This window comes from Euprymna scolopes, chromosome 41 (assembly GCF_053919585.1).
Source record: "Euprymna scolopes isolate OS-2025 chromosome 41, ASM5391958v1, whole genome shotgun sequence".
Lineage (NCBI taxonomy): Eukaryota > Metazoa > Mollusca > Cephalopoda > Sepiida > Sepiolidae > Euprymna > Euprymna scolopes.
The window spans coordinates 18,267,338-18,291,921 of NC_136522.1; the positions used below are offsets into that span (position 1 = coordinate 18,267,338).

At 33.2% G+C, this 24,584-nt stretch overlaps 1 protein-coding gene across 2 annotated transcripts in view; it reads left to right on the top strand.

Annotated features, from left to right (window-relative positions):
• LOC145266371 (putative E3 ubiquitin-protein ligase UNKL) overlaps positions 1–24,584 on the top strand; it is a 218,837-nt gene that overhangs the window by 139,385 nt on the left and 54,868 nt on the right. For both annotated transcript variants that reach the window (XM_080121996.1, XM_080121995.1), the window contains exons 3-5: positions 11,255–11,532; positions 16,804–16,939; positions 20,828–20,945. In XM_080121996.1, the coding sequence (XP_079978122.1) occupies positions 11,255–11,532; positions 16,804–16,939; positions 20,828–20,945 (532 nt within the window). The remainder of the gene's footprint in view (positions 1–11,254; positions 11,533–16,803; positions 16,940–20,827; positions 20,946–24,584) is intronic.

Here is a 24,584-nt window from a genome sequence, read left to right on the forward strand (position 1 = left end):
AATGTGGATTAGAATGTTGATGATGTAAAGAGAGAAGCTTGGTTTTAGATGCATTAAAAGTAACCAGCCACTCCTTTCCCCATTGTACTACGTGCTCAAGATCAGAGGAGAGAGAATTGGAGAGAACTTGCTCGTTTACTGTCTTAGATGTGGTACCATAAATGGTAGTGTCGTCAGCATAAATGTCTACAAATGATGTAAGGATATGATTTGGAAGATCATTAATGTAGATCAGGAAAAGAGTTGGGCCCAGGATGGATCCCTGAGGGACACCGGCATTAATATTGTGAGCTTCTGATTTTTGCCCCTCAACTACTACTCTTATGAATCTATCAGAAAGAAATGATTTAATAATTGAGAAGACTTTTCCAGCTATACCATAGCTAGCGATCTTATGAAGTAAACCTTTATGCCATACCCTATCAAAGGCTTTAGATATGTCAAGAGCAATTGCCCTAGAAAGATTGCCACCGTCGAGAGATTTGCTAATCCTATGCGATATAACTGTAAGGACATCTGCTGTAGATCTAGCAGAACGGAAACCATATTGAGTGTCACTAAGAAGGTTATTTTTGTTGAGATGTTTGATTACTTCTGTATTTAATACAGATTCTAGCAACTTACTCATGACGCACAGGAGACTTATTGGCCTGTACTGAGAGGGGGATGAGCGATCACCTGAATTCTTAAATACAGGGCATACTGATGAGATTTTCCAGGGAGATGGGAAACTATTCTCCTTAAGACAACGTTTAAACAGTTTTGTAAGTATGGGCGCTAGTTCAGGTTGAAGTTTTTTGAGTACTATGATTGGAATACCATCAGGGCCAGTTGCTTTACTGGAATCAAGGTTTTTGATTAGTTTGGCAACATCACGTACAGATATACGTATATCACATAGCGTGTTTTCTGATACAAGAGGAAATATTGGGGGTTGGCGGTCTTGGTCGCAAAGGGTAGAATTAGCTGCAAAGTTCTTGACAAAGAGTTTGGCTTTGTCTGATGCTGACGAGATTACCTCAGATCCATTGATAATAGTTGGGATGGAGCACACGCTTCTGTTCAGGATTCTGTTTGCTATTTGCCAAAACTGGTGGGAACCAAGCCGCTGCTCAGCTACTTTGGACTTAACAGATTGAGCATACAACTTTCTTGCGTTCCTTATTACTTTCTTACAATGGTTGCTGGCAGTCCTGAAAACGGCTTTAGTTTCCATACATCTATTACGTTTGAAGCAGTGGAAAAAGTGATTTCTGTGCGCAATGGCAGCAGCACATTCTGGAGAGAACCATGGCTGGCTGTTAGGTTTTTGCTGAAACTTTTTAGAGGGTATGAAATGGTCAATACCTACAATTAACCATTCAGTTAGGTCTAATACTATAGAGGACACATCCTTTTTAAACATGGAATGCAGAGGTAGATCAGATATAAATGTACGGAAGCTATCCCAGTCAGCCTTAGTGTATCGATATACTGTACGATGAAGAGGTACGTCTGGGGACTTATTACATTTCATTTTTATCTTAATTGATACAACAGAGTGGTCGGAAGATCCAAGAGGCGACAGAACAGAAACTGAACATAGTTCAGGGCAAGTTGTGAGAAAAAGGTCTAGTAGGCTCGCATACTGGCCGTCATTATCGGGCACACGGGTAGGTTCCTGAACAATCTGAGTGAGATCATAGGCAATGGAGAAATCATGACAGAACCTCCCCTCATCATCGGTCTTGTTTGAGTGGGTCAACCATTCGACGTTGTGAACATTGAAGTCTCCACATACGTGAATGTTAGCTGCAGGATAAGTAGAAAGGACTTGGTCAATTTTCTCAGATATGCTTTGAAAGATAGTAACTCCGCTGTTGTGGGGGCGATAGAGAGTAAATATAAATGCAGTAGTGTGAGCTAAAGCAACCCGGAAGCACATATAAGGTAAGTTAGGATCTTCCCTGGAGATGTCCCTCCCACATGGAAAGCTATCTTTAATATAGGCACATATTCCATGCCCATGGCGATCTTGGGGGTCAGATTTAGAAGTTAAGTTAGAGTATCCTGTAATTGCAAACTCATCAAGGGAAATAGCCTGTCCAATGCCAGTTTCACTTAAAAATAAAAGGTCTGGTTTAGTCTCCTGTAATTGGGTTTCAACCTCTGGAAGGTTAGAACGTAGACCCCTGATGTTGGAGAAGGAGACATGGTAGTAGGGGTCTACGTTGGAAGTTGGAGAACCGGGTTTAATCGTGTATTTTTTCTTGAAACTTGTCATGATGAAATTTTGGAATTTGTGGACTAGGTCGACAGATTTACTTAGAGCAGGACAGAGAGGGGAAACTAAGAGAGAAAAAGAAACGAAGAATTTTTTTTTTTTTTTGTACCACATGATAAGGTAAAGCCGTAACAATTACCCACTAGTATGGCATCGAGAGGCCCCACCAGAAGCTACTGCATGGTCCAGATTCCATTCACCAAATGGCAATACAGCAGCCCCAGTACTTTGCACCTGCTGATAGGACAGCCTCCTTAGTGGTTAATCCAAGGTTCGGGTCCCTGACTATCAGGCGGATAACGTCAGCCCAGACAAAACGTTTACCTCCAGCACCCTTACTAGTGACATGGCTACAAGGATAGACATAGAAACAGAAAATTTCCACCAACTCTGCCAACTGTTCGCGCAAAAATACTGCCAACCTAGAAAACAGCTTTTTCTTCTCCCTTTGTCAGAAAAATCACTCATTTAAAAATGAGGACTGAGGGACAAATAAGAAGAAGCGAGAGTAACAGGAGCTGCCGATAACGCATCCACAATGCGTTTTCTACTCTCCATTAAAAAAAAAAAAAAAAAAAAAAAAATCAAAATAAAATAAAATAAAAAAATAACTATTAAGTATTGTACTTAATAAAAGTCCAACGGACCTGTTTAAGGGAAAGTATGGTGATAGATTCCCCTCCCACGAACTAAAAATGAGTACAATTAGGTAATCTATTTTTGCAATCAACTCGGTAGATAAATAAACATTTATGGACGAGAAAAAAAAAAAAAAAAAAAAAAATTAAAGCTAGCATTTAATACAACAGAAATACATAAATTAAATACTGAAATAAAATGTAGTTATTAATATTTGAATCTTAAAATAAAAAGTGCGAATTAATAGAGAAAATCACTTATCACAACAACGCATTCCGTCTCCAAACTAGTGAAGAATTTAACTTTTAATAGCGTTCAGAAGATTTTTTTTTTTTTAAATTAACCGTTAAGAGAAAGCGTGATTTTATTCTGAACTTTAACTAATCACGTTTTAAGCAACTTATGATATAAAACAAAATCGGATGGGGGGGGGGGGTTCTTCCGAAGTTAGTTGGTGACGATTATAAGTAATTGCGAGATAAGATGGGAGCCAGAAATTAGGGGTGGGGGACTGAAAATGATAATATAATGGATTGATTATACAATATTTAAGATCAACTTGGTAGATAAACATTTATGGACGAGAAAAAAAAAAAAAAAAAAAAAAAAAAAAAAAAAATTAAAGCTAGCATTTAATACAACAGAAATACATAAATTAAATACTGAAATAAAATGTAGTTATTAATATTTGAATCTTAAAATAAAAAGTGCGAATTAATAGAGAAAATCACTTATCACAACAACGCATTCCGTCTCCAAACTAGTGAAGAATTTAACTTTTAATAGCGTTCAGAAGATTTTTTTTTTTAAATTAACCGTTAAGAGAAAGCGTGATTTTATTCTGAACTTTAACTAATCACGTTTTAAGCAACTTATGATATAAAACAAAATCGGATGGGGGGGGGGGGGTTCTTCCGAAGTTAGTTGGTGACGATTATAAGTAATTGCGAGATAAGATGGGAGCCAGAAATTAGGGGTGGGGGACTGAAAATGATAATATAATGGATTGATTATACAATATTTAAGATCAACTTGGTAGATAAACATTTATGGACGAGAAAAAAAAAAAAAAAAAAAAAAAAAAAAATTAAAGCTAGCATTTAATACAACAGAAATACATAAATTAAATACTGAAATAAAATGTAGTTATTAATATTTGAATCTTAAAATAAAAAGTGCGAATTAATAGAGAAAATCACTTATCACAACAACGCATTCCGTCTCCAAACTAGTGAAGAATTTAACTTTTAATAGCGTTCAGAAGATTTTTTTTTTTAAATTAACCGTTAAGAGAAAGCGTGATTTTATTCTGAACTTTAACTAATCACGTTTTAAGCAACTTATGATATAAAACAAAATCGGATGGGGGGGGGGGTTCTTCCGAAGTTAGTTGGTGACGATTATAAGTAATTGCGAGATAAGATGGGAGCCAGAAATTAGGGGTGGGGGACTGAAAATGATAATATAATGGATTGATTATACAATATTTAAGATCAACTTGGTAGATAAACATTTATGGACGAGAAAAAAAAAAAAAAAAAAAAAAAAAAATTTAAGCTAGCATTTAATACAACAGAAATACATAAATTAAATACTGAAATAAAATGTAGTTATTAATATTTGAATCTTAAAATAAAAAGTGCGAATTAATAGAGAAAATCACTTATCACAACAACGCATTCCGTCTCCAAACTAGTGAAGAATTTAACTTTTAATAGCGTTCAGAAGATTTTTTTTTTTTAAATTAACCGTTAAGAGAAAGCGTGATTTTATTCTGAACTTTAACTAATCACGTTTTAAGCAACTTATGATATAAAACAAAATCGGATGGGGGGGGGGGGTTCTTCCGAAGTTAGTTGGTGACGATTATAAGTAATTGCGAGATAAGATGGGAGCCAGAAATTAGGGGTGGGGGACTGAAAATGATAATATAATGGATTGATTATACAATATTTAAGATCAACTTGGTAGATAAACATTTATGGACGAGAAAAAAAAAAAAAAAAAAATTAAAGCTAGCATTTAATACAACAGAAATACATAAATTAAATACTGAAATAAAATGTAGTTATTAATATTTGAATCTTAAAATAAAAAGTGCGAATTAATAGAGAAAATCACTTATCACAACAACGCATTCCGTCTCCAAACTAGTGAAGAATTTAACTTTTAATAGCGTTCAGAAGATTTTTTTTTTTAAATTAACCGTTAAGAGAAAGCGTGATTTTATTCTGAACTTTAACTAATCACGTTTTAAGCAACTTATGATATAAAACAAAATCGGATGGGGGGGGGGGGGTTCTTCCGAAGTTAGTTGGTGACGATTATAAGTAATTGCGAGATAAGATGGGAGCCAGAAATTAGGGGTGGGGGACTGAAAATGATAATATAATGGATTGATTATACAATATTTAAGATCAACTTGGTAGATAAACATTTATGGACGAGAAAAAAAAAAAAAAAAAAAAAAAAAAAAAATTAAAGCTAGCATTTAATACAACAGAAATACATAAATTAAATACTGAAATAAAATGTAGTTATTAATATTTGAATCTTAAAATAAAAAGTGCGAATTAATAGAGAAAATCACTTATCACAACAACGCATTCCGTCTCCAAACTAGTGAAGAATTTAACTTTTAATAGCGTTCAGAAGATTTTTTTTTTTAAATTAATCGTTAAGAGAAAGCGTGATTTTATTCTGAACTTTAACTAATCACGTTTTAAGCAACTTATGATATAAAACAAAATCGGATGGGGGGGGGTTCTTCCGAAGTTAGTTGGTGACGATTATAAGTAATTGCGAGATAAGATGGGAGCCAGAAATTAGGGGTGGGGGACTGAAAATGATAATATAATGGATTGATTATACAATATTTAAGATCAACTTGGTAGATAAACATTTATGGACGAGAAAAAAAAAAAAAAAAAAAATTAAAGCTAGCATTTAATACAACAGAAATACATAAATTAAATACTGAAATAAAATGTAGTTATTAATATTTGAATCTTAAAATAAAAAGTGCGAATTAATAGAGAAAATCACTTATCACAACAACGCATTCCGTCTCCAAACTAGTGAAGAATTTAACTTTTAATAGCGTTCAGAAGATTTTTTTTTTTAAATTAAAATTAAAATTGCTTCATTAAAACTTTTTGTCGTATTATCTATGGAATAGCAATAGTAGACTTGAAAGTATTCCAAAATGATTGAGTTGTCTTCTTTTTGGATAACGTTCTATCATCATTATTAATACTCTTGTCCTTGTCAGTGGCGACTTCATTGTCGTCACTTGTTTTATGAATTTGGGGAAATATTAATTCATCCTTGTAATTAAACTTTTTTTTTTTTTTTTTTTTTTTTTTTTTACAAAGGCATCACCACATTATCAAGGCCCAGAGGCCACTCAAGGATAAGGGTTAAAGAGTGTACAGTAGAAGTTGGTCAATATAGTAATCATTAGTAATGAAAATTTGGTAAATTTAATAACTTATATGGAACGGCTCATCAAGAACTTATTTACTTTAGACTTGAACAAAACCATATTGTAGTCAGCCGGAAAGCAGGAAAACGGAAGACAATTCCACAGGCGTGCAGTTCTAAGAAAGAAGCTTTGTTCATGGAATCTACGTTTAGGTTTAGGCACAGATAAAGAGTGGGGGAAATTATTGATAGTGTTTACAGCTAGACGAGTGTTTCTTGTGAAAGTTTGGCGAGGGGGGACCATAGATTGAAGCTCAGTTGTCTGTGAATTTTACACATAAGATTCTTTTTGTTTTATTTTTGTCTGGAAAAAATACTAAGTAGGCTGGGCTGGTTTTGTCATACCCAAGGAATATACCTCGACCGGTTTTGATATTTAATTTGCTTTTCTTATCTATAAATGCGAAGCAAGTTGAACCAAATACATGCTTTTTGCTTAAATTTGGCTTTCTATCGCAAAAAGCTTCATATTTTTCATGGTCTTTTGTTAAAGGGCCAGTTACGTATAGATGCAGCAGTCATTAGTGTATACGTCCAAGGGTTTTTAGGGAGTTTTGATTCAATGAGTAGACATCTTGCCATTTTAAAAAGTGTTTGGCATGATCTTTCCACAGTTCCGTTTTGGTGAGGTGAATTAGGGGCCAATTTTTCATGTTTGATACGGTGGTTAATTAATAAAAGTTCAAGTCTTTATTAGTGAATTTTGTATGATTGTCAGAGTGGAGACCCTTTACTGCAGCGTAGGAAGCCATGTTAGCTAAGTATTTTTTAGTTGCTAGCAAAGTATGAGATTTGTTCTTTAAGAAATAGACCATTATTAAACCAGAATAAACGTCTACAAAATTTAATGCATGCCAGAAGTTTTCCTGCCCATCAGTTCTACGGGACCATTCAAGTCACAATGTACTAGTGATAGGATTTTCATGGTCATTTTGTCTGGCATCTTGTTTTAGTACTTTACCATTTTACATTGTGCACAAACGTTGCAGTTTATCAAGTTTATTGAAGTTTTTATTTTCATTCCGTCAACGACATTCAGTAACATTTTGATATCTGGAATATTGCAGTGCCTAAGCATTTTATGCTATGTTTGTAAATCATGGCAGGCGGTTTTTGATGGGACTTTTTTTCTTTTTTTTTTTTTTTTTACATAGGCATCACCACAATATCAAGGCCAAGAGGCCACTCAAGGATAAGGGTTAAAGAGTGTACAGTAGAAATTGGACAATATAGTAATTATTAGTAATGAAAATTTGGTAAATTTGATAACTTATATGGGACGGCTCATCAAGAACTTATTTACGTTAGACTTGAACACAACCATATTGTAGTCAGCCGGAAAGCAGGAAAACTGAAGACAATTCCACAGGCGTGCAGTTCTAAGAAAGAAGCTTTGTTCATGGAATCTACGTTTAGGTTTAGGCACAGATAAAGAGTGGGGGGAATTATTGATAGTGTTTACAGCTAGACGAGTGTTTCTTGTGAAAGTTTGGCGAGGGGGGACCATAGATTGAAGCTCAGTCGAACACTTTCCATGAAAATAACAATACATCAGAGACAAACTCGCAACATCTCTTCTGTGAGATAGAGGTTGCAAGGAGGAGAAAAGGACATCTCCTACGAGGCTACGAAGTCTATTTTGAACTCTATCAAGGCAGGACAAGTCCTTTCTAGCAGCTCCTGCCCAGATGTGGCAACAGTATTCCATCCTTGGACGTACCTGGCTCTTATATAGATAGAGAATAGCATCAGCAGTGAGATATTTACCGGATCGATAGAAAGATCCCACCATTTTTCCAGCGGCCTTGGCAACAGATTTGATATACGTGTTCCATTTAAGATCAGGAGTAATGGTCAAGCCCAGAAGCTTGTCAAAACTTGAGGCCTCCTGAAGACGAGAGCCATTCATTTCAATTGATGCCAGATGTGGATCAGAATGTTGATGATGTAAAGAGAGAAGCTTGGTTTTAGATGCATTAAAAGTAACCAGCCACTCCTTTCCCCATTGTACTACATGCTCAAGATCAGAGGAGAGAGAATTGGAGAGAACTTGGTCGTTTACTGTCTTAGATGTGCTACCATAAATGGTAATGTCGTCAGCATAAATGTCTACAAATGATGTAAGGATGTGATTTGGAAGATCATTAATGTAGATCAGGAAAAGAGTTGGGCCCAGGATGGACCCCTGAGGGACACCGGCATTAATGCTGTGAGCTTCTGATTTTTGCCCCTCAACTACTACTCTTATGAACCTATCAGAAAGAAATGATTTAATAATTGAGAAGACTTTTCCAGCTATACCATAGCTAGCGATCTACACTGTTTAAATAATATAGTCTTCCATTTTCTTTAATATCAAATACAGTTCCATTCGGGTACACCAATTTTGATTTATTGGGACTAAAGTTTATATTTCCACATTGTTTAGCAGCGTCTTTTTACAGAAAATATATTTTGTTTAAATTTCGGGATGAGAAAAGAGTTTTTACAGAAGCAAAGTTCTCCTTTATTGTTCCTTAATGAGATTTTAGCGTCGCCTCTCTTCAATTAATTCCGCAAAGACAGTTGCATTCTTTTCAATAAACTCAGGATTGTTTCTGTTTTCAAGTTGTCTGAATTATCTTGTGTAACTTTTGGATTTGTAAATATCCAAAAAATTTCACTAACCACAATTCGAATTTTGATTCTGATTCATCAAAGTAAAGTCTTCTACCAGGCCAATAACCTCTTGAATTGGGAGCCATGTTTAATTTCAGAAGAGTTTCTGATGGGTAGCTATTCTATACAAGTCCCGGAGATGAAGAATTTTCAATGGTAGCTATTCTGTACAGGTTCTGGACTTTATTATTTTGCAGCCAAAGAACAAAAGACCCTTCTCATGTTGACACAGAAAAGATTGTCCTGGAATGCTAAAAGATTCAGTTTTTATGGAGCAGTTCTGGTTTCTGTTTGGTTGATAGCAGAACATCGTTCAATTTGATTCGTCAGTTCCTGTCGGTAGAATTTATAAATAGAATGTCCCAACTTTCATGCACTATACCCCCATTAGGTATCAAAAATATTGCAACAATGTATGTACACATGATGGAAACAAAAAATAACATACTCCAAAGATCACGTGAATTGATCAAGTATTTATTCTTATAAAATAAAAATTTTTTTAAACAAATTTAAGTCTTTCCAGTGTCCTTCCCTCCCCTCCCATGTTAAGAATGGCTTTCTAAAATCTTACATAAGTTTAAATTATTCTGAATTATCTCCATTGTTTTGAAAAACGATGTCGAGATCATTGATTGTTTGAACATAAAAATTTGAAGAAAGAAAGAATGAAGAAAGAAAATGTTCAACGTGAATGTTGTTTTAACCTATTAGGTCGAAATAATTTATTTTTAAAATCTATAATATATAATAGTACTACTTACTGTATGATTATTCTAAAGGATAAAATTCATCTATATTTATCAACTTCTCTCCCAAGGTTGTTGAAACCCTCTTAAAAATACCTGTTAAAATTTGCTACAATTCTATGGCTTGATGATGTAGGAACTTGTATAAATGAATCTTGCAATAGTAAGCCACTAACTTCTTGCCAAAAAGTGTCATGTAATTCTTTGTGTGAACTGGTTTGCTTCTTATGATGTGTAAAATTTATCCTGAGTTATCTTGAATTCTAAAACATATCACATGTACCTAGTATCCTATTTATAAGAGAGTCGATATTTCCCTTTCTACACGGTAGAAACGATAAAATTGTCTCGCTAAAGAAAACAACACTACAGTTTTATTTTAAAACTTTTATTGAAAAAAAAAAATCAATTCAGGTAACTTGATTATGAAGTAGAGCTGACATCGTTTCAATGTAGCCGCCTTCAGCCTCAATCACCGAGACAGGTTCGGAACTGGGAGCATACCTTTTCCACAAGCACCAGTGGGACATCAGCAGATACTTGGCAGAGGGTGGTGCTCAGGTTGGCTTTAGTGTTGTGGGAGGTCAGGTTGGTGATGTTTTCGACGTATGACCAAATGAAGTAGTCCAGCAGGTTCAGGTCGGGAGGGGGGAGATGGTAGTGAGAGAAGGGTACAAAATCGTAGCACTCCTTCTGAAGCCAAGTCTGAGTCTCTATGAACTTGTGGGCCGGCGCCACACCCAGGGTCTGCCAGCAGCTACCTAATTGCATCAGGGGATCACCACACTTTTCAACACATCCAAGTATACTTTGGTGTTGACTTTCAAGCTGACTTCGAAACTATGAGGTGGCATGATGCACTTGAAATCACACCAAAGACTATAATCATGGACCGTCCAATGCTTTGAGCTGTGATCTCAAGTGTTGAACTGTCCAGATTTGCGTTTTTAGGGTGCTGGACTATGGTCCTGTTGTCATAATTGGATCAGTAGAGAGCATGAGTTGTACTGTGGCACATCTCCGATCTTGCTCGTTGAACATTGTCATTTTCAGACATGATAGAAGGCTCCTATTGCTCTTGGGATTTGTACACAACTAGCCAACTAGTAGATGATCTGCAGCAAAAAAATGAAACTCTGTTTTCCTCAAACGGAAATGGAATAGTGTTGTCTTTTCTAGGGTGACAATTTTATCATTCCACCCTGGAAATAAAACCTATCACTTTTTCCTTTCAATTTGTATATTCTAATCCATGTTTAGTTATTACACGAAAGTTCCACTTGATAATAAAATAAATATTGGATACTCTGGATATACATCTATTTCCTGCTATGTCAAAAGATATAAAAAGTTATTGTTCATTCTCTCTTTTTTATGTTCAATTAAATTCCAGTTAACCAAATTCGATTCTGAATTGAATTCCATTTAATTATTCTTAATTTTTTTTTTTTCTTTCTTTCAGCTGTCCTTATTTACATCGGACAGCAGGAGATACAGAGCGTCGCTATCACTTAAGATACTACAAGACAGGTACTTGTATATATGAAACGGATTCTAAAGGTCACTGTGTCAAAAATGGTCCCCATTGTGCTTTCGCTCATGGAGCCCACGATTTGAGGCCACCTGTTTATGACATCCGAGAAATTCAACAGATGGAGACAACAGAGAAAACTTTGCACACTGTCACACCCAGCAGTTTAGAAAAAGACCGTGCTTTAACGGAAGATCCTCGATGGAATGGTAAGTTCTGTGATTTTAGCCAATCATTTGTTTGTTTTCATCTTTTTCCAAATTAGTGTTTAGAATCCACTTTGTGGTTAAAGGAGGGTGAAAAGTAGACCTTTGGTCTCAGCTTCCTCTGTTTCATCCTTTAGTTCTCACATTACATGAACAATGTTTCTGTCAAAAGGGAAAAAATTTCTATTATCTACTCACCTAATACTTAGTGTTGGCTATTTTTTTTTTTTTTTTTTTTTTTTTTTTTAAAGCTCTTTATATCAAGTGGCTTCATGCCTTGTCCAAAGCGATTTCAATTTAAAATAAAACAATAATGTCTGCTCTTTTTGACTTTCGGTTTCTGTTCAGCAGACGACAGGGACAATGTTGACAAGTAAGATATAGTCCCTTCTGATTAATGATTAACTTTTTCATATAATGTGGAAGCCTCCCCCCTTCTCTTTTCCATGTTAAGAATGGCTTTCTTGTCTGCTGGATGAAATGGACCCACTTTGTTTTTTTTTTTATACTTTAACTAGAATACCTGTCTCAAGACAAGTAAAAATGCCATCCCCGTCTCTCTCAACAAAAGATTTGCACCACTTTAACGTCCCCTTTACAAAGATGAAAATTAAAATATAATGATGCTAAACCTTATGTATAGAATTCCTATTCCAATTGTAATCAAAATTCAAGATATCATTTTGATTATAAAAATTTTTTTAATTTAAAGCTTAAAGGTCTTGAGAAATTGCTATTCTGAGAATGTTGCTAATGACTGTGGATCAAATTTAATGCAAAGCTGAAATATTTCAAATTAGTGGTGGCACCTATATTATCCCCTAAAAACTCTTTAAAATACTTTTAAAGAAATTAGAATCTTGGGATGGGGGGGGGGGTATTTATAAATGGATGTCTAATGCCTATTCTTAAAATATCACAAAAATTGAAAGCATCTGAATTTTTACAAAGAGACCTACCCCAATTTTACCCACTTTGCATAAAACTAAATATAGCCTAGATTATGATCACTTATGCTAAGCAGCTATGTTGTTCCAAGTTTATATTAATTAGTTAATTAAATTATGAGTGTGTGTAAAAAAAAAAAAAAATGATTCTGAACAGACAATTTAGGGGAAGTAACTCATCACTTCTAATGCTGGCTTCTTATTGATATTTTGTTTTCTGGAATTTTTATTTTATATATAACTAGCAGGGAGACTCAACATTGCCCATGATTGAATGAGGATCAACAAATGCTTCACCCTTCCATATTTTATTGTCATCTAAATTGGCAAAATCATCCATTTTTCGATTAAATTATCTGCTTTAGTTGGGGACTCATTGCAATGCATCAGCAAGAAGCTTCACGTGCCTTCTCGCAGTGACTTCGTCCACAATACATTGTAGTTTACATTGCACTGTAGAGAACCTACTGTTGATTTTATAAAATTCTTTTTTTAGAAAGAATGATTTAAATTAAAGTTTAAAATGCAAAAGTTAATTATCATGCTTCAATTGTGCTCTAAACAGAAACATTTATTTTCAACACATCTCATTAACATCCTTTCAACGTCTCCAAAGAATCTACTGTTGATTTTATATGCCAAGCTTTTCTGTTTGTGCGGTAATAAAACTTCTCAAATGCACTTGTGATGCTAGGCTGTAGAAGGCGTTAACTTTGGTCCAAATCGCCTGTTTCTTCTTTCATCGGATTTTTTCGATTATCGATACTTATCAAAGACATTCCGGTACAAAACCTATCCAGGAACACTGCCAGGTACATTCCTGTGAAATTTACAAAAAAAAAAAAAAAAATCAACCAGTTTACTCAGCTAAAGTAAGGTTTCCTGTGTCTTTTTCCACTACTGAAATAGATTTTCATCTAGTAGTGGTAAAGCTACGTAATGATCAAATTCTTTTGTGACTTGTGAATAAGGGATTTACTCCTTTTCCGTTTAGATTATGCTTCTCGTGTTTCTGTTGTACTTGCAGTTGCAGTCTCCTGGTTTAACTAAGCCTCTATGTGCACAAGTTAGGATTTGTTACTATTAAATGAATATAATTAAACAATTAGATAAGAAAAAAAGCAATTACAAACCAACTACAAAGTAAAAATTGTAATTCTTTAAGTGAATAGCTATAAGTTGAAGTTCTGCACCTGCTGTTGCTCTATTTCCTCTTCTGTTCTTGCTGCCTGCCTCCTCTGTTCTCAGTCTCCTCAGTATTTAAAGTTGAATAATATTTAAATTGTAATGTAAAAACATTAAAATTTCTCCATTCTCAGGGATTAATACCATTCTATAGGGTTACAGCATTTGGCCAATTAGAGAACACACTTGGTCCATCTTTGATCTTGTTGGACAGAAAGATGCAATGAAAATTGTACTACGAACAACAAACCTCAGGGTTTTTTTCTGCAACCTTTATTCCAGAATGTTGTTCCCATCTTGAAAAGGTTGAACGCTGGTACAGTCTTGTCTACATCTTAATAATTACTCTTGCTGAGTGCTATTCCGTCTGTTGACCGTCACAGCCTCTTACAGACTCTACTAACTAGCTTTCTATGATGTCTCTAAACTCATTACATCATATATCTACATAACCAAAGATCCTTGCTTTGTCTTTTGTCACGTCTCTTTGTTTATTAAAACCAAATATTCCAATCCTATATTATTAAATATACCTGTAAACATTTTATTATTTTATTTATTTCTACATGAAATTCCAGTTCTATTTCAAAACATTATTCAGTTATCAAAACACTATTTCCATAACACTGTCATCAGTTCAAATGTTGGTCACTCACTTCTCTATCTAGGATATTTGACGTTGCCCTGCCATAATATAATAAGTTAGTGATTGTAATTTTAATTTTTCACCTGTTAACTATACTGCGTGATTACTGAATTATGGTGATTTCTCCCCCCCCCCCTTCCCAAAATTTTGGAAACTCGAAAATGAAACCAGGTTGACTTGTTTTTGAAAATAAAGCAGGATTGACTTGTTTTTTACTTGTAAACAACTACTTGCCGGCAACAATTTTAAATGTGATATTCGTTCAAAACAGACCTGAGTACCTCTAAAAATCAACTTTTTAAATGCAGGTTTCCCTTTGGTCTACCAGGCCATAAATACCTATTATAATTCTTTTTCTATGCTTCTACCAGGCAACGCCAGTATACAAGTCCTGCTAATGTAATATTGTGGGGGTTGTAAATTGTGTATATGTACGCGTCAATATATTTGATCGTCTAGTGGTTGTCTAAACAGAATATATAACAATTATAACATTAATGGACAAATAACAGTTTCTTGGGCCAGTGGAGAAACATACTTGGTCCATCTTTGGTCAGGATTTGACAGATCCTCGCAAAAGCTTCAAATGAAGATTCGTACAGCTCGAAGCCTTGATGCTATTTACACCAGCTTTATTCCAGATGTTTCCTCATTGAAACGCTGCAACGCTAATCCTAGATTTTTACTATCAACATTTTTTTTTTTCCCTTGAAGCCATTACGGTAAACTTTCTTTCTCCTTTTGACTACCAACTGGGTCTGCTAATTCTGACTCCCACTTCTTGACTAACTGATATGCTAGGTGTGTCAGAAACCAACCTTACAAATGCGTGAAATATATTCAATAATTCGACCCCGTCTTTCCATAACTACTCGAAAAATGTAATTCAAACCCTAATTTTTTTTTTTTTTTTTTTTTTTTTTCGATTAAAGGAGCAATGACCAAGGTTTCATTAAAAAAAATAATAATTAAAAAAAAAAAGTTAAAAAAAAAAAAAAAAGATTTTAAACTTCGGACTTTACAGGTAAATTTCTAAAAAAAAACACTACTTTTTTTGTTTTAAAAAAACATTCGTCGAAAATATTATATTCGGTTTATTGGAAAGAGCATACAATTTCAAATTGACCCTGAAAATCTCGTAAAAATTGAATCAATAGAAAAATTTTGATAGATTTTTAAAGTTTAAAAATTTTTAAATACTTAGCTCGTAAAATTCAATTAATTTCATTACTGTTTTTTAAAAAATAAAAAAATAATATTTCTATTTTTTATACAACTTTAATAGTTTATTTTGGAAGTATAATCCATAAAGAAAATAAACAACCCACTTTTAAAAAAGAAATTACGAGTTTTTTATATTTTATTTGCAGTTTCGTGTTAGGGGTGTCAAAAATTCCCCCAAAATTCTGATACACCTACTGATACACATATTTCTGGCAATGTCTTTTGCAAGAAGGTGGTTGTCTAGAATTAATATTATTTCACTATATTGCAAAATAAATTTTGTACTTTTTTAATGCAAGAAAGAGTGCTCTAAGTGGCACTTCTGCAGGTGTGACAGCGGTACTCCATCTTGGGTGAATCTGATTCCGACACAGATAAAGGATTGTTAGGAGTCTGGTACTTTTTCAAATGATAGTGATCCAACTAATTTTCCAACAACCTTAGTAACAGCTCATCATTGCTTAACTCTGGTGATGTAACAAGAACTGTTGTCAATGTGATTATGCCATATATTTTTTGTAACATTCTATTTTGAATTGATTTTATGATTTGAATATGAATCAGCATATTACAAATGACCTTCATTTTTAATTTGTTATATATGCACTGATTTCACAGAAGTTTTGTCAATAAAAAGTTAGTTTTTCCAGTTGAAACTAATGTAAAATTTTAAGTTCAGATATTACCTAAAGCCACGACAATGGTTTATTTTTATGTCATTTGCTTTTTTTTTTTGCTTTTTTTTTTTTTTGGTTCCCTGATTTATCAGAGAGGGACTTAGGTTTTCAGTGGCGTCCGTGCGTCCATGAGTTCGGACGATTGCCAGATAACCGTCGATTAATTTTTCCTGAAATTTTGCCACAAATTGTATTTCCTTAAAAAGATGTGCTCAGTAAAAAAAAAAAAAATTGTGTCGATTCCCGTTGTGTCCCCAGAGGCTTAAAAGAGGTTAAAAAATTGCCCCAAAATGGCCAAAAATGACACTTTTCCCCATAGCATTTGATCCATCCATTAGATTTTCCTGAAACTTGGCCAACATGTGGAGGCCATTGTTCAATGTTTTATTTTATGTCATTTGTTTTTTTTTTTTTTTTTTTTTTATTTGTATAGTTCCATACAATCGGCACTATGTTAATGCAAAATATTTTCTGCATTTTTTAAAACTGTCACTTTTCATCTGTTGTGTCACTTTGAAAAATTAATCCTTTGTTTTTTGTGCGCGGGTTCGTTTTTTCCTCTTGTGATTTTCTGATTGCTTTATCTATTCCGCAGATACAAGTTATGTTTTAGCTAATTATAAAACTGAACAGTGCAAGCGGCCACCGCGACTCTGTCGACAAGGTTATGCTTGTCCCCAGTTCCATAATTCTAGAGATAGAAGAAGAAGTCCGAAAAAATTTAGATACAGGTCAGTATTTATTTTTATCTATTAATAATTTAATATTTTTGTCCTCAACTTCTTATTTTTCGCATATACTAAGTCTCAGTTGGGCTGCTCTTGCTAATTGAACTTGATTGGGGAGACAAAAAAATAAACTCAGAAATATTTCATAACGCTTGTTTCGCAATTGTGACGTAGCCTGACGAATCTAATTCTCCGACAATTTTATGTTTATGTGTAGTTTATCACCCTCTACCAATTTTTAAAATTTAAAGATGCGATTCCCAAAGATACAATAACATTTTTTTTTTTTTTTTTTTTCTATATAATGTCATTGTTTTGTCAAATGTGAAACCTGTCTTTGGACTAGGATCAAAGTGTAGTATCTCTTTTGTCCAAAGTTGGTACAATGTCATCGGGGTCTGCATTCATGATGATCATCCATAGAATAGAAATGTTATAATCTTCGACATGCCCCATAACTAGATATATTCTGAAACTATATAAACCAGAGTACTTAGATGTGCATGTTTCAGTTTGAACAAATGGAGTACAATAATATCATTGGGTCAGTGTTCTTGCCAAATGTCTATAGAGTGAAAATATTTTCAAGCAATACGCTTAATTTTGAAATAAGTATTGTTATTGATCTGTTATCTGTCTGTTCTGGGTTAGGTTTGCTGTAAGTTTTGCTCACTTAATCAATGATGTTTGAATTTGCAAAGGGCTCCCACCCTTTTTTTTCCCTGGCCTCACCCTTTTTTTCTCTCATGCCTCACCCCTTTTTTACCCGCTCCCACCCCTTTTTTTACCCATTTTGTATTAAACAAGATTAAATATACCCCACATTACCCACACACTTAGCAGCTGTGCTTCAGAATTCATAATGATCAGTTAAAAATGAATCCTAAACATATATATTATCAAGCGGGGTAATTCCCAAAGGAATTATCTCCCGTTACAATTGCAACCAACTAGGATTGTTATGTAGATTTGGATATTTTGATTTGAGTATTTATTGTATTATTTTTCAACTCTGATTAGTGATATGTTTCTCTTCATTGCTTTTTAAATGTCCTCGTTTTTCAGAGTTAGGTGGAGGGGAGATCATTACTGTTCTTTGTTGCTATTTCTCTCTCTCTCTCACTCTGATGATTTCTTTGCAAATCCATCTTTCTCTCTTTGCTGTTTCTCTCTTCACCCCTCTTTGCTGTCTCTCTCTTCTCAGCAAAGAGGGGAGAAGAGAGAGAGAGACAGCAAAGAGGGGAGAAGAGAGAGAGAGACAGCAAAGAGGGGGAGAAGAGAGAGACAGCAAATAGAGAGTAAGAAAGGTTAGAGAATCTACATAAAATCTCAAAATTCGTGGAATTCTCCCTTGATATATTCCTGATAGAAGTTAGACTCTGTAGTTAATGGTGGGGCATAAGACCAGTGAATAATTTTATTTTTATGTGAAACAAACAAACAATAAATTTGAAAAATAAAAGGCAGCCTTGATGGAAATGATGATGATGATGATCATCATCATCATCATTTCCATCATTTCCTGTGTTGTACCGAAGAAATCTTGTGACTCAAAAATAAGGATTAATGAGTTTATCAGGTGAGACAACAGTGAGGATTGGAATTTTATTTAAGAATTTGCTTACATTGGACTTGAAAGCGATCATCTTGTAATCATCTGGGAAGCAACCTCATGGTATTGTGTTCCACAGACAAGTAGTTCTTGAAATAAGTCTTGGCTCATGGAAGGTTCTGTATAGTTTTAGATGCACAACAGAAAAAAATTATTTAAAGCTATTGTAGTTAAATGAGTTTTTGCTTTTGATGTTTAATAACTCCCGTGTAAGTATGATCGAACTCAAAGTTGCTTAAATGGTCACCTATCCATTAATTGCTGCGATGTTTTATTTTTCTATATGTATTTTCTGCTCCTCTTGTCATTTACTTTTTCAGTTGCAAGTGGAAACCAATTGAGATTTGAAATATTTTCCTTTTCTTTTTTTAAGCAGTACGTTTTATTGATTAAATTTTGTATTGTTTCTTTATTTACGCATTTTGGTTTTTAAGTATTTTTTTTAATGGAAATTAAGCATTTATTTTGTTTGAGAAAAGAAAAAAATTGTACTCTCTCGCCACCCTCGTTTTTGTTCATTTTTGGTTTCAAATAAAAGCATGATTTAAAAAAAAAAAAAAATGGAATACATAAAGAACAATTAAAAATGTACTATTTTCTTTGTTTTTCCGGACTTGTTAAAATATTATTTTCTTATTTTGTTACGAAAAACAAAACCTGTAGCTCACTTTTCATCAACTTAATTTATAGTTTTATTTATATATTCATTCATTTTACATATATATATTTATTTATGTTTATTCTCCCTCCCATACATTTGTGAACTTGCTTATAAAATTGTTTAATTAAAAAAAAGACTTTTGATAATGTTAACTCTCCTTTAAAATTTAGATTAAACTAAAGTGTTATTCATATTTTTAATTTGTATAATTTTTATATTTTTATTGTAAAAACTTTGTAATTATATATCAAATTAAAACATTTGATATACATCAAAGCCATATTAAATATTGTATACATATATTTTGCAATTTTATTATTTTATCTATTTTTTTAATTTTGGTTTATCTATTTTATTTTTAATAATTAGTTTTATTTTAATGCTTTCAAGACCTCGAGTTTTATATAAAAACATGCGAACATTAGATATGCGAACATTAGATATGTGAAAATTAAATTACTGATGTAATTCTATGATTTTATGAGTATTAATATGCACATTGGCAAAGCATTTTTTTTTTTTTTTTTTTACATAGGGTTAACACTAGCAAAGTATCAAATTATTGAAAATTAAAAATCACATTGAAATAACTTGGAACAAGAAAAAAAAAAACTTAGAATGGCATTTTGAGGATACATCTGATTAAATATTTAATAGCATTTCATGAAAAATTTTGGTTTGTACAACCATAATATGTATTCCATAAAATTATAGTTAATATATAACCTATCACTCCAGGGTTCTACGGACAAATTTATCTTTAGTTGACCTTTGACAACTAAATATTTTGGTTAACTAGCCAAATAGAAAAGTTACTAGCCAAACCCATATGATTTTTGGAATATGACATCTCCATCCTGTGACGATTATGTACATAATAAAGTTTTTTTTTTTGTTTTGTTTTTTTTTTTTTTTTTAATAAGTGTAATTTTAAATATACAACAAATTTTATGTTGATACTTTAAAGTATAAACATTCTAATTTCTTCAGATGTTTTTTTAAACAGCCTTCATTAAAAAAAAAGAAGAGTATATTGTTCTATTAAACTTTTATTGTTTAAATAAATGAACATTGTTTTATATATTAAAAAAAAAGTTAAGATATTGTTCACTCAGTAGTGAGCTTTGGAAGATTGTTAGTGAAAGAAATACAATCACAAGATAAGCGTTTCATTATTTCTAGTCGCCACTTTGAAAAATCACTCGTAGAGTGACAAACTGGTTCCAACACATCTCTTAGAATTCAGTGTGTTTTTTTGGGGGTTTTCTTTTTTGTCTTGAAAATAGTCTTTTTCTAATATTGCTTCTGGTATAGACAAAAGACATAGTAAATAAAATCTTGTATACATATATAGTTTACAATTTTATTTTATTCTTTGTTGATTTATTTATTTTTTAATGTTTCTATTTTTTTTGTTTTTAATGTTCTATTAAATTTTATGTTTTAAATAATCCAAGCATTTTTTTTTTTTCAAATTTTATTTTAATTCTCGTATAATGCGTTTAAATAAGAAAAAATTGCATTCTTTTTGCTTGGATTGGTTTTCCTTCTCATTTTATTGATATTTTGTTAATTTTTTTTCCGGTGAGTTCTTAGTTGCCACCTGTTTACATTGTAGGTCAACGCCATGTCCTAACGTAAAACATGGTGATGACTGGGGGGACCCTGCTCAGTGTGAGAGCGGGGACAATTGTGCCTACTGTCACACAAGAACCGAGCAGCAATTTCACCCAGAGGTATGTAAAACAGATACTCTATCTGCATCCTTTCTCTACATCTTCTCTCTCTCGTCACATGTCACCTTTCCACGACATTTTCCACCCCTTCTGATTATACTCATAGTGCACTGTTTATGTATATGTGCTTGGGATGAACCCCTCCACGTTCTCGTTTGTGTGCTCGGAATGCAAAATTGTTACGTAGATAATTAGTTTTCATTTTTTGTCTTGTTTGTATCTAATAAGCACATTATCTTTCTTTCTCTTATGTATACACACACACACACACACACAAGAAAATATGATACGAAAAAGATAAATGTTCAGATCTCCATACATAAAAAAATAATCTTTATTGTATTCCTACCTTTAAACATTTGATAATGCAATAAATAATGTAAAATTTAACCATCATCATGGAAGCTTCCGTTGAGTCTCGAAAGACAATGGATACCCCCTGTAAGGGCAGCTGCGCATGTAATTATGAAGCAAGGTTTGCACAATCCCCAATCTCACCTCTCCTGAATCAGCACTGCTTTTGTCTAGTGGCAAGAAGAAATCCAGGACACCTGGAAACAATGTCGAGATAGGCGGAGAGCATATACAGAACCTGGAATTCCTAAATGGGCACCCATTTTAGTACTGATCAGGCTCAACATTGTTTAACTTATCTAACGGGAACCAATATGTCAACGTGATTATTCCATGCATCATCAATTCATCATTTATTTATATATATATATATATATATATATATATATATATTAGTGTTGAGACGATTAATTGGAATCTGAAAAATCAACAAATTTGGGGGTATTGAAATCGAAAAAATTTGTGCCTTTTTCCGATGCTAAAACTATTTCTATTTTTATTTGATTTTTTTAAAGCAAATTATTCCATTGCTAGTAATAATGATAAAATAATAAATATTTATTGATTTTTAAAATACCAGTGAAGCTAAAATCATCCTTCACAAGTGTAATTTTATGTTTTCTCAGGTTTGACATAAAAAAAATAAAATTTGTAAATCATCTTTTCCGTTGGAGATATTATCCCTAAATATGGATATATTCTTACAGCAAGGAATCATACATCCATTATCAACGATTAAATCATTGTAAGCAATTAGGTGTACCGATTAATAGATAGGTAATCAGCCACTTCGCTAATTAATCGGTAATCGGCCAATTAATTATTTTTCTCTTTCCTATTAAATTTAAACCATTTCATCACTGCCAAGTGACTCATCAGATAGCGTTGATACATTAACAAAGTAACTGCTAATTTAACTTAACACTTGTTAAGTGTTTGGCTACTATTATGGCTTTTTTGCTTTTATTTAATAAAATTACAAAATACAACATACAATTTCCACTTCCTGAATGACTATAATTAAACAATTAACTAAGAAAAAAAAGTAATTACAAACCAACTACGAAGTACAAATTATAATGTTAAGTTAATAACTATGAGCTGAAGTTCTGCACCTGCTGCTGCTGCTCTACTTCCTCTTCTATTCTTGCTGCCTGCCTCCTCTGTTCTCATAGTCTCCTCAGTATTTAAAATTGAAACTTATTAGTTGTAATGTAGAAACATTAGAGTTTCTCCATTCGCAGGACACAGCCTGTTCCTCATAGGTTCATACACATTACTACCTGTCCTAAGGAGTCTCTCACTCTCCACAGATGAAGATGATGCTCTTAAATATCTTGAAGCCAGTTTACTCAGCAGTGATAAGGTCTCCTGTGTCTTCTTCCACCACTGAAATGGACCATCACCTCTTGTGAGTAATGGTTAAGCTACATAACAATCAAGTTCTTTTGCACACTTAAGTATAAGGAATTTACTCCTTTTGAGTTTAGATTGTGATTCTTGTATTTCTGCTGTACTTGCAGTCTCCAGGTTTAACTCAGCTTCCACTTGCTTTAAGTTTTGATTTGTTACTGTAGGCTTATTTAAAGTTAATTCATCAAACAGGCTTAAAAGAAACTCAGTTTTATTTTCACTTTGATCTTTTTGACCCTCAACAGAGCTTGAAGAAGTGTATCCATGTTATGTTGCCATAATAGTTGAAGGTTATTAATATTTAGTTAAGTTTTTATATATTTAAATTATGTCTGATATCTAATTAGTAATTTATCTCAATAAAATCATTATCCAAACCAGAAAAATAAAAATTTATTTGTAATGATAGCAAGAGTCCAAAAATGAGGAACAAGAGTATGACTGATGAAAAATGGTTTCTTTTTTTGGTTCGCACATCATCACAATTTACTGTACGATTCCTCAACATGAAAACTGAAAGTTGAAGTAATAATTTCCTTTGACAATGATTTAAAGTAAAAAAAAATAATGATAATTCGATATAACGAGAAGAGGAAAATTTTCATATGCTTACATCTATTTGCCTCAAATTCAGTGCAGTTGTAAAAATCTACACGTTAACAGCATGTCATGCTTGTTATTTGATAATCTGGTGTAGACAATGCATGTCTCCTCAATAAATTTTCACTGGCAAACAAAAAGGAATTAAATTGTCTTCATTTACAATTCGTTTACAATATAATTTAATTAATATTAGTATCATTTATGATAACAAAATTTGCTGATGAATCGATGTTAGAAAACCTATTAATTGGTAATCAGCTGATTATCAAAGGCTGATTAATCGATAATCAGTTAATTTGCTAATCAGCACATCCCTATAAGCACTATGTAATTAGGATTAAAACCCATATTAACATACAGTTCGCATCCACTGACACAGTACTCTCTCCCAAGGGAACATTTAAGCAAACTCACCGGTAGGATTTGCTGATGAATTTTCCTTGAGCTCCATTCTTTTCATTGTTTTCATTTTGTGAGTCACTGATAATTTGAATGGATTATAAACAGTCTTTTAAATGCTAAAAGATCAATTCACATTAATGAAACCATGGTGTATATATATATATATATATATATATAATGTGGGTATGTGGTAAGTCGTAGCTCATTTGTAGAATACCAGACTACAGATGCTGATGTCATGAGTTCGATCCTTGCTGTAACCCATGCTGATGACGGCTGAAAGCTAGAAACATTCATGTCCATGAGTATACCTTTTATGCACATAGTAATATTTAATAATGAAAATAAATACGTCCTATAAAAAATAAGGGGGCAACTCCTTCATATATATAGATGTATATGAATAACAAAAACAGTTTATAGCTCTTAAAAAAAAAATGCTAAGGTAGCGGAAAAAAATAACATTTCCAGGTTGTTAATATCGCTAAAAAAGAATGCCAACATCAAATCTTATATATCTATACTAGCCTGAGTGCCCAACGTTGCCCGGGTGTTTGGAGGTGTGTGTTGAGCAAAAAAAAAAAAAAAAGTGGTAGTAGGCAGACAGGCTCGAACCCGTACCGCGAAGAAGGAAAAGAATGTGAAAAAAAAAATGTGACGTCTTTGCTGTTGCGCCCATCGCCAAACCGGAAGTGGGGAAGGTTTAAATTAAGGCTAGTCAATCGAAAGGAGAGGATTACTTTTGAAAATATCGGCAAAAAAAAGCGACCCCCTCCCTGTAGAAAAGTGCCCAGTTGAGGATTAAGGAATTAATGTTTTTAGCCAATGTTTCGATATTTGTCGTCCAGAGGGTCGAGCTTCAAAACT